General features: G+C 34.2%; 1 protein-coding gene across 2 annotated transcripts in view; it reads right to left on the reverse strand.

The window, feature by feature from the left end:
• Window positions 1-10,939, reverse strand: part of LOC111505468 (ephrin type-A receptor 4a) — a 29,026-nt gene extending 18,087 nt beyond the window's left edge. The window contains exons 1-2 of one of the 2 annotated variants that reach the window (XM_023160277.2): window positions 10,879-10,939; window positions 9,046-9,085 (exon numbers count right to left, since the gene is read on the reverse strand). In XM_023160277.2, the coding sequence (XP_023016045.1) occupies window positions 9,046-9,075 (30 nt within the window). In that variant the 5' untranslated portion in view covers window positions 9,076-9,085; window positions 10,879-10,939. Of the gene's footprint in view, window positions 1-9,045; window positions 9,086-10,564; window positions 10,773-10,878 lie in introns of those variants that run through there. The other variant, XM_074174090.1, reaches the window with a different exon arrangement.
• Between the last annotated feature and the right edge of the window lie 338 nt (window positions 10,940-11,277).

Here is an 11,277-nt window from a genome sequence, read left to right on the forward strand (position 1 = left end):
CTCTCTCACATCCACAGTTGGTTGAATCACAGCCTATTAACAGTAAATTTTCAGGAGAGTAATTTTATCACCTTCTCTCTAACTGGTAAAGACCAAACTACAGAACGATATATTTCAGTACACAGTTATTCTTGTGATGAAATATGCCTCAGAGGTTGTCCACAGATTGAAAAAATTAATCTTAGTGTGATAGTGGATTAACACCTAAGGTGGGATGAATATGCATTATATGTATCAAAGAAATTACGGCAACCAATACATAAGTTTTATTCACTACGTGATATTCTCAGCAGGAAAAACCTTTCCATAATTTATAACTCATTAGCTGAGTCAATGTTAAGATATTGCAAACTACTCAAAATTGTTTGCTAAGAATACTCTTCAAAAAGGACAGATTATATAATACAAAAAGTTTGTATAAGGAATCCTTGCAACTAAATCTCAAAAACTTATTTGCATATTATTGCCTTATATATACCTACCGTAAAACAAAGCCCATTGTTAATCCGCTTGAACATTATGTTACCCGATTCATAGAAAACAAATCTATTGACTTGCCGATTTTCAAGAAAAGTCACTTAAAAAGATTTGTTTTCTTCATTGGCCCTAAACTATATAATTCACTACCATTATGTGTGAAAGAATTGAGAAGCAAGAGAGCTTTCAAAAGTAAAGTAAATGAGCTCATAGAGTCAAATGAAATTAATGTTAATCTTTATCTATAATTTTAGAAAACAATTGAATACATATTTTACAAATATTAATAATCACTATTATGATGTTATTTTGAAAATAATGTTCAGCTGATGATACCTATAATTTTAAATAACTATCAAATATTCATCTCATAAAAACTTTTGTACCTCTTTGCTTTTCATCTGAAATCAATATTTACTGATTACTCGTCTGATTCATAAACTGTATAAACTCAAGGCATATTTTCTGGATGATCATTAAAAAGTGCAAAACACAAGCATGCTATGCTTAGTTTGTATTCGAAGCAACACAATGATTGTTAGGTACTTATTCGCAAATGAATGATATATCGAGTGGTCCAACGAAAAGTATGCACCTTGCTTTTCTCCTTTTTTTGTAACTTAACGCAAAAATGTTCGGACAGATCAATTTTGCTTTTGAGGGACACACATTTTAGATGTATTTTTCTACCTGTACCTTCAACCCCCTAGCGAGGCTGAGTAACAACCCTAAAATTTTAAATGGAAAGTGGGGTCGAGTGATATATCATTTGAAAGGGCACACAATTTTCTTTCCAATGATAGGTACCTAATTTGTTGTATTTACTTGAATAGTTATAAAAAAGCAAGAACATTTACTCGATATTTTTGGTGTTAATGAAAATGCATAAAATACGGCATTTTTATCACTACTACATTCCTCAATTTCTCTCGTGCGTTTTTTGGTTCAAATAACAACAGCAGATAAGTGTACAAAAAGAATTTAGGCAAACGTTCATTGATTCAGTTCGGTTGCTTTTGAAATGATTTCAACTTTACTGTAAAAATGGTTTATTCCTGAACGAGTTGAAATTGTTAAAACTTTATTATCAACATAATAGTTGTGCTAGACTTACTGCTCGCCTCTTTAAAACAGACATCCCGGGAAAAATGTGAATGATTCGTACGTTGCCAAGTTAGTCCAAAAGTTTGTCGATACCGGATCTGTCTGTAATGTGAAACACCAGCCACGGAAACCGATCAGAAATGAAGCAGTGGAAGTCGCTGTTTTGGGACATGTTGAATTGGATCATACTCAAAGTACCCGTCAGCTTGCTGCAGCCTCAGGTGTCTCCCGTTCGTCCATAATACGGATATTAAAAGCTTATAAATTTCATCCGTACAAAATTAAATTAGTTCAGGAACTCAATGAAGATGATCCTGATAGAAGGCTGCAATTTTGTGAACAACTGAGCCAGCTACTAATTGATGATCCGCACCTATCATTCAACACGTGCTTTTCCGATGAGAGTACTTTTTTTTTAATGGAGCTGTGAATAGGCATAATTGCCGTTACTGGGATAACAGTAACCCACACTTATTCCGAAAGGTCCATACCCAGTACCCTCAAAAAGTCAATGCTGGTGTGGCATATTAGGTAGTCATATCGTAGGGCCACTTTTTATTCCTGGGAATTTAACTGGTGAGATCTACCTGAACATTCTTGAAGATACAATTGATCCACTCATAACAGAAATAATTGAAAATGACCAAAATCATAATGATGATCGGCTTCATTTCCAACAAGATGAAGCACCTCCTCACTATGTTGCTCTGGTAAGAGAGTTTTTAGATGACCGGTTTCCTGGACGGTGGATTGGAAGGAGAGGCCCCATCGAATGGCCTGCCAGGTCACCTGATTTATCGCCTTTAGACTTTTTCCTTTGGGGACACTTGAAAAATAAATGTTTTGCTACGCAGCCCGAGTCCGTAGAAGATCTTCGCCAACGAATTACAGCAGAGTGCAGAGGTATAACACCTGATATGCTACAGAATGTTAGGAATAGATTTGAACAAAATCTGTATTATTTTATGGAAGCAAATGGGTCACATTTTCAGCACTTGCTAAAGTAGGATTCTACTAAGTCTATTATACATTTCAAAGTACTGGGTTGTAGTTGTTTTCTTCATAATACAGTGAAATACAACAAATTAGGTATCATTGGAAAGATAATTTTGTGCCCTTTCAAATGATATATCACTCGACCCCACTTTCCATTTAAAATTTCAGGGTTGTTACTCACCCTCGCTAGGGGGTTGAAGGTACAGGTAGAAAAATACATCTAAAATGTGTCCCCCTCAAAAGCAAAATTGACCTGTCCGAGCATTTTTGCGTTAAGTTACAAAAAAAGGAGAAAAGCAAGGTGCATACTTTTCGTTGGACCACTCTGTATGTACTAAATGTAATAACTCCTAATGGAAATTTATTGTGTGATATTCTCTTCAGATGAATAAACGAATTTGAATTTGAAATTCGTTATATACCAGTTCATCAGCAGCAACATTACTGTGTGGGAAGAGCCGCAGAAACATCTAGAATTTTCATAACACTAAATTAATTAGCCTTCATTCATTAAAACAATATCTTAACGATAACATCTATCTATCCCTATAAGTCATTAATTTACACTCATTTTGAATATGATACTAAACAGAGTAATAACTGCCAACTCCATCACATGCAAAGAATACAACCAGGGCCGTCACCATGGGGGGAACTTCCCCCCCTGCTTTTTCGACTTGGGAAAAAGTTGGGAAATTTTGGGCCGTGAAGATATAAAAAAAATAATAGTAAAAAAATGAATGAAAATTAAAAAAATAAAAATGAGAGAAAAGAAACGGTGAGGTAATAAGAAAAGGGAAAGAACCGGGAGAAGGTTGGGATTTCCCAACATGCATAACTTGGAGATCCCATACTTTGAAATTCTGAGTTGTTTGAAAACTTTAAAAAAGTTTAATTTCTCCCAAGTAAGAGAACAGTCCACGAATTTTGAAGTGACAGTTTTACTAAATTCCCAACTTTTCGCTGTTTTTTCGACTTGGAAAAGTTGGGAAATTTCGGCCCGTGACGATAGAAAAAATAATAGTAAAAAACAATAAGCACAATATTATTTAAGTGTTGTTTCCTTTCATTTGTATTGAATATTCCTATACATGGTGAATATGGTGGAAGGACAAAGACCTTGGTCCAAAGTAGAATAATTTCCATTATTATTTTCATAATTACCAAAATTTATTTTTGTTTGTGCATAACCTAACGGGCATAAGCATTCAGCCAATCTTTGGATAGCTAAGTAAGAAAATTAATATATTATAGTAGTAACTAATCCCCCGACTTTAATTTTTTCGAAAGTTGGGAAATTTTGCTGGTGGGGATGGGAAAATGTGGATTCCCTTCCTCACCCCCTGGTATTTCTTTCCGCTACGGCCCTGAATATAACATAAAAAGTGCCCGCTGTATGCTGGAGCTCACCTGCTCTACCTATTACCTAAACACTTCAAATTCTACTGGTCTGAAAATGTTCAAGCTACCTCACTATATGAAGAAGAATGAGTTCGAGGTCTGTTCAAGAAATAAGGTGAATTTTCAAATTTCGCAGGATAAGTACATTCGATTAGCAATTTTTTATGTTGGTACACACGTCTCGCACGTATATTCACAGTTTCAGCAGTTCAACATGTTTAGTTTGTTGGTGTTGCTATCAAAAGAAATAGATTAATAGATCAAAGAATTTGCATCAAATTTAGGGTAAAAAATGGAATTAGTTGCTTAAAAACCCTTGAAATTTTGACAGTGGCACATGGTGATAAAATTGTTACGAAGAATCGTCCTATCACTATTATAGTCTATTTCAAAAGAGTGTAGAGTAATAAAATCTCATTAAGTATTCAAAAGCGCTACAGGGTGATCCGTCAATAAATTCTGTCACTTCCCTAGTCCGCATTGCAAAATTATGTCGTTTCATAAAGAGCAGGTAGGTATCACCCTGTTTTAAGGGATTTGTCCATTGTTATCGACGGATAAATACTGAGCCAGAGGCGCGCTAGTGGGATAATTGCCAAAAGAATATGCATTCATAAAAATTATTAAAGGAAATAAAAATTTAATACAGCAGAACAGTGTTATTAAAAAAATATAAAATGTAACAATAAAATATATACGAACCGAAATCGGGAAATACTCACAAACACACACGAACGAACTTTACGTATTGAAACACTTGTGGGGACTTTAAATCAATTTATTCACAAAAACGACAAGAACTTTACTGGATACGTTATTACAATTTGACACTTGAACAATACTAAAACTGTGATCTTCCCTTAACGTTTAACAACACTCTATTTATACCCTAATTAAATGTTCTATTGATTACTAGGTACAATTTTCGAGAACCTTCCGAGAAAATAATTATTCAGACTACCCTTAATTCTAAACCCTAACCTAAGCAAAAGTGTCACTGTCACTGATACACTGGTCTCTGTCCAGATTGCTTATCCCGCTACAGTATATTTACAATTCAATTAAATTATTCTACATCAGTATAGTCTTCATCCGAAGAACTGTCATCATCCCCTGGTGTTATAATTATAGGGTCAACCACCTGATCGACCAAGTTGTCCAGTTCCCACATTTTATCTTCCTCTTTTAAAACATGCTGGATTGCTTTTTGCCAGTTTTCTGATGTGATTTCCATAATGGCTTGATCAAACAATACCTTGACATCTTTCATTTTAAATGTGGTATTGTGCCTTGCAACATATCCTTTAACTTGTGCCCATATAAGTTCTATAGGATTTAATTCGCAATGATATGGCGGTAGGCGCAGCACAGTTACTTTATACTTTTCTGCTACATCTTCTACGGCATATTTCATGAAGCGAGATTTATGTTGTTTTACTATGGCTAGTAGTTCCTTCTTTACTGAATTCGTCTCAAACTGAATACCTTTATTTGACAGCCAGTTAATAATTTCTTGCTTTCTCCAAGCTGAAGTTGGTACCTTCTCTAAGCGCCTTGAATGGTAGCTTGCATTATCCATAACCACGACCGAATCAGCTGAAAGAAATTTTAACATTTCCCCGAAGTAGTCTTCGAAGACATCCGAATTCATGTCCTCATGATAATCTCCCGTCCGGCACGACTCAAAGCTTAACAAACCTTCTTTTAAAAATCCGTCTTCGCTTCCAATGTGAGCAATTATAAGCCTCTTCCCTTTTCCCGAAGGCACTTTAATACCCGTCGAAAGGCCTTCTATGAAAGCTTGGCGAGAACTTGTTATATTTTTATCTTGCCACATTTTTTTGACTATATAACCTTCGTTTATCCACGTCTCATCAAGATAAAAAATTTTCTTTTGCTCTCTGCGGTACTGCTTTATAGTTGTCAAATATTTTCGTCTCCAGCAAACAATTTCATCACTTTCCAGTAATAGTGCCTTTCGATTGTGCTTTTCCCAGGCAAAATTCATACTTTTTAAAGTTTTCCATAAAAGTTTTCTGGATATCAAAGGAATATCGTTATCTTGGCTTATCTCGATAAATATTTTTTCAAGAGTGGGTATTTCCTTTTTAAAATAAAACGAATGAACTTTTCTTCGAATGTCACATTTGGTGTCTTCATCTAAGATTTTTATTGGTCTTCCTGATTTTCTCTTGCATGGACTTACCTGGCCTGATATCTTTCTTTCTCGCAATAATTTAAAAATCGTGGACTGTCCAATTCCAGTCATTCGGGCACATCGCTCAACACTTTCTTGCACAGACAAACTAGGGTGATCGTGTTTTATGCAATCATATACATTTAAAATTATAACTTTTTCGCAAACAGATAGCGGAGAATTTTTTACACTTCTTTTCTTTGGAGTAAATGTCCCCATTTTATAACTTTTTCACTATTTCTATATCACAATATCACTGTACGTTTAATTGGTGTAGTAACAATTACTATTATAACTCGAATGTTTAAGACACCATTACAATATATTTAAACCCTTTTTCTTAATTACCTGGGTTTAATAGGTATTGCATGATTGGTGGGCAGGGTCAAAAAGGGATTATTATAATGACATGGCACCTCGGAACTAAGTGTTAACCCTTTTTGAGAAATCATGCTCAAGTATATGAACCCAAATTGCATATTAAATAAGTTTGCAAGAACCACTAAAATTAATCTTAATCTTTTTTTAAGAAATTTTACTTACCTAAATACATGTAGGTACTTAGTTTTAGACCAAATTACTTCCCAAAAATGGCCTTTTATTATTATCTATGTCTGTAATTTTTAATTTACTTTAATTATTAAGTTTAATAATCCTAAGATTTGCCTACGCCCATGGACGACAACGAAATTCAGGCAAATTTTATGACACTTCATGATTTATTACTCTACACTCTTTTGAAATAGACTTTATAGAGAAGTTGCTGAGGATGTCGGCATATCAGTTGGCTCAAGCAATGAAGCGTATGGAAGCGAAGTTCGTTCCAAAATTGCTGAATTTTGACGAAAAAAAAGTCACATGAGCATCGCTTAGGAATTGTTGAATGACGTCTACGGTGATCCAGATTTGGCGTAGTGCATCAGGAGTTTTTACCACATGGACGTAAGGTCTTGAAGATGCGCGCCGCAATTCGAAGAAAACGTCTGCTATTGTGGAAAAACAATTAATTAATAACGTTTGCATCACTCGTCTTTGCTTGTTTGATTTTTCGGCCAAAAACAACACCGCAATCATGCCTCAGCCACCGTATTCACCAGATTTGTCCCCCTGCGACTCTTTCCTGTTACCGAGATTTAAGAGACCCATGAAAGTATGGCTTTGCCACAATTGAGGAGATGCAAACTGAATTGCTGGGAGCGCTCAAGGACATACCATAACTTCTTCTAGTATTGGGAAAAACGTCAGCATAAGTTTCTTATTAGTCAGTGGGTTATGCTTGAAAACTGGCAATAAACAAATCTAAAGAAATGAACTTTACTTTCAAGTCATTCTCGAATAATCCTACACAGTAGGTTGAATGGACTGATGCCTATCAGAAAACAACTACTCCCCTGGCTAGTACCACGAAGGGCGTTGGATTATATCCGACAGGCATCAGTGCAAGAATCTCTACAGAAAATTTCCTGCATATGCAATTGGCAATACAACTGAAAGAGTCGACCTTCAATTTTGGAACGGGCACACTTGCAGACCGGTTTTGGGCTCATTAGCCACTCATCAGTGCAAGATAGTGGGCATCATCGACCTGAAGTCAATGATATTTCATAATTGAAAATCGGAATTCTTTCAGAGTATTTTATTTCTCTTCCTAAGTTGGAGCGAACAACAAAATGTCACTTCATCTAGTGGACGAGGTACTAAACAATTGCATATCCGAAATTTGCCCGATTCCTCTGAATAAGGAAAAAAACTTTCTTATTAGTCAGTGGGCTATGCTTGAAACAAATCTAAAGAAATGAACTTTAAACGTTCAAGCCAGTCCTATACAGTACCTATACAGAAGGTTGAATGGGCTGACGCCTATCAGAAAACAACTTCTCCCCTGGCTAATACCACAAAGGGTGACGATTCTTGCACTGACGCCTGTCGGATATAATCCAACGCCCTTCGTCGTGGTATTAGCCAGGAGAGTAGTTATTTTCTGATAGGCGTCAGTCCATTCAACCTACTGTGTAGGTATATTCGAGACTGGCTTTAACGTTTAAAGTTAATTTTAGATTTTTTGGCATAAGTTATTTATATCTGAGGGGGACTACTTTGAAGGGCACAAAATAGAAATTGTTCAATTAATATTTTTTGAGAAAAAAGAAAATTTACCTTATTTTTTGAACAGACCTCGTATTTCCAACTTCTCCGCTAATAATCCGCTCCGCTAATATTATCTTGTGTATATACATTTATATATTTTCATTTCCCTTTTTGTGATATCTTTTTGAAACGTTTTTCACTTTCAATATGCATTTCATAACTTATTTAATGTTGTAAAATAACCACAAGAGTATCTATCTATCCATTTACCATGTACGTGGCAAAGATGAATGTTAAAACGGGAAAAAGATCTGATTCAGTAAATAAAAATATTTTCAGTAGAGCACAGAAAATTCAAAAGTTAATAAAGCATGGCTTCCCAACATGATATGTCATTATATAGATCCGTTAGAGTTAATCTGTCCAATAGTTAAAAAGCTGTGAGTACGGCACCAGTTGTAGATACATACAAACTAATCATGGTCAACAAATACTATAAAACTATAGAAAGATGATCGTGACAGCCACGCCCAATTTTAACTCAATATCAAGTTGTAACACAATGGAGAAAATGGAATCAAAGTTTTATCCTAAAAGTCCAATTCATTGACTTTTAAAAGTATCCCCTTTATATTGATGCTACATAATTATATTGAGTCAGTATGAAACATATCAGTGATAGGACATAATTACTTCTGATTAAATAAAATGAAAAATGTATTAGGGAGAAGCTTTTATAACATCCATCTTGTTACAACTTTTTATGTAAATTTGTAACTTACCAGACGTTGCTTTTTATTTTTTCCAGCCATTCTATTTATTCTGAAAATCAAGATTTCACTGTATTCTCTGAATATTATTATAACAGTTTTATATACAAATCCATCATCAAGTGATAAATCGTTATATAGAGTGGGGGACAACACAGAAGGGGAATTCCCCAACTGTTCCATATGTTTTTCATATGTGATGGAATCAGCTGATATCTGAAAGAGCACTTTATTGTGAGATTTTCACTGAACAGTTTTACACTGAACAGTCTAAAAATCTCCTGAAAAGAAATATTTGATTATTAAAAAGTTCCAGTAATTTTCATCTTGATGTAATAAATACTACCAAAGGAAAGAATAGTCCGCTTTCAAATTATTTAGAATTTTTTAAAACGGTTCGTATAATTTTCAAAAACATAAAAAAAAAATTGTAAATGTTGTTAACTCAGACATTTCTATGAACTTCTCTATACCAGCATAATTTCTGTCTGGGAGTTCTGTTCCAAATAAATAAAATATTATGGTGTAACGGGCATTAAGATAAAATGGTTTCAAAAATAGCTATTAAAAAGGATACAATGTACCAAAATTGACAGTGTTTTTTTAGATAAAAGGAACGTTAATTCAGGTGTCCTGCAATGTAGTATTTTGGGACCTTTCTAATTCATTTTATATTTAAATGATATAAACTCTATTCAAAATTGTGAGTTCCTGAATCACTTTACTGATGATATAGTGGTAATTGGTAGTGATGAGTTTTTGCAAAGCTGTTAAAAATAATAACTACACATCAATATACATGTACCACTTTCCTATCATCAATGAACTCAGGTTGAATATCAATGAGACCAAAGTCATAATTATCACAACACCTTACAGATTTAACCTGATTCAATGAAAAATCTATAGAAATTGTGTAAAGCTATCTTAGATATTGACAAAACATCAACTTACCTACATATAAGAAGTTGACTATTTTGAGAGTATATATCTAAATAAAATTGTTGGATGGCAATAATGCTTCCACTGAGCAAACTTGCTATGGAAGAAACCTAAGAAATATAGCATTACATGTTATTTTATTTTTAATGTGGTCAATAAAAACATCTGTTATTATTTCTCAGTAGTCAACAGCTTTAAAGATAATCACTTTTGAGCGATCTTTTTGAGACACTATAAGAAATATTGATATAGATAGACTATAATGAAATATCATCTTGTATGGGTTCTTGAAATCATGGGATAAGATGTGACAATTGTATGTAGATGAAGCATATGAAATGTGTTTATGATAATGAAAATTATATAAAGTATTTGGAAAAACATGTTCTTCAATTTTCCTTTCTTAGATAGTGTAAAACTGTGATGCAAGGACTATAAAGAAATCTGGGTAATATTGCATATCCAAAACTGGAACTGGACATACATTTACAGCATTCATATAGGTACAAAACCAAATTTTGGGTTGGAAGGCAGGTTGCAGGAAATACAGACTCAAATTCTTTCATAATGTGTACTCACTAATACTCACTTCCAATCAAATTTTTGAGGGCATAGGGTGACCACATACATTATTGAACCAGTTCTTGATTTAAACAAACTTATAAAAACTAAAGACGAAATTATTTCAAAAGCATTCCCATATTGATTTCAATTTAAAAGCCTGTTGGGCATCGTCATGGAATTATTTTCCAGCAGCTTGACTGCATTAACCTTTCTCAAATATATATGGGACGCTACATTCGGCCTTGTCTATGCCTCAATATCAGTGACTTGGAAAATTATCAAAAAATCTTCATCGGTACTTCAAACTACCTGATAAAACAATAATAATGCATTACTCACGGAAAAATTATTATCAGCTAAATTAGGAACAAAGGAAACACATTCTCTATGTACTTCACAGAAAACGCTACGATAAGGAATGTCAATTTCACAGAAAACAAAAACATTTCAAGTTTCTAGGTGCATTCGAGTAGACGCCTGACTGGAGCGCTAAGGGCGTACCCTGAATGACTTAAATAATATTTCTTTTGAGATCCGGAGCAAGAACTGAAGCTTTCGTTTTGGGTCGGACCACGCTCCGTGTTCTTCGTTAGGAACGGAGGGTAACAAAATATTACTAGATTTCAGTTTTACTTCACTTATAAATGTAAATGAACTCCATAACAAATGAGGAAGCTATAAATAGTCCATTATACAAAATTGTATAATATATATTGTATCATCTTCAGTTTATAATAA

Source organism: Leptinotarsa decemlineata, unplaced genomic scaffold, assembly GCF_025532065.1.
Source record: "Leptinotarsa decemlineata unplaced genomic scaffold, Ldec_3_MD MMD2_tig00000505_RagTag_RagTag, whole genome shotgun sequence".
Taxonomy (NCBI): domain Eukaryota; kingdom Metazoa; phylum Arthropoda; class Insecta; order Coleoptera; family Chrysomelidae; genus Leptinotarsa; species Leptinotarsa decemlineata.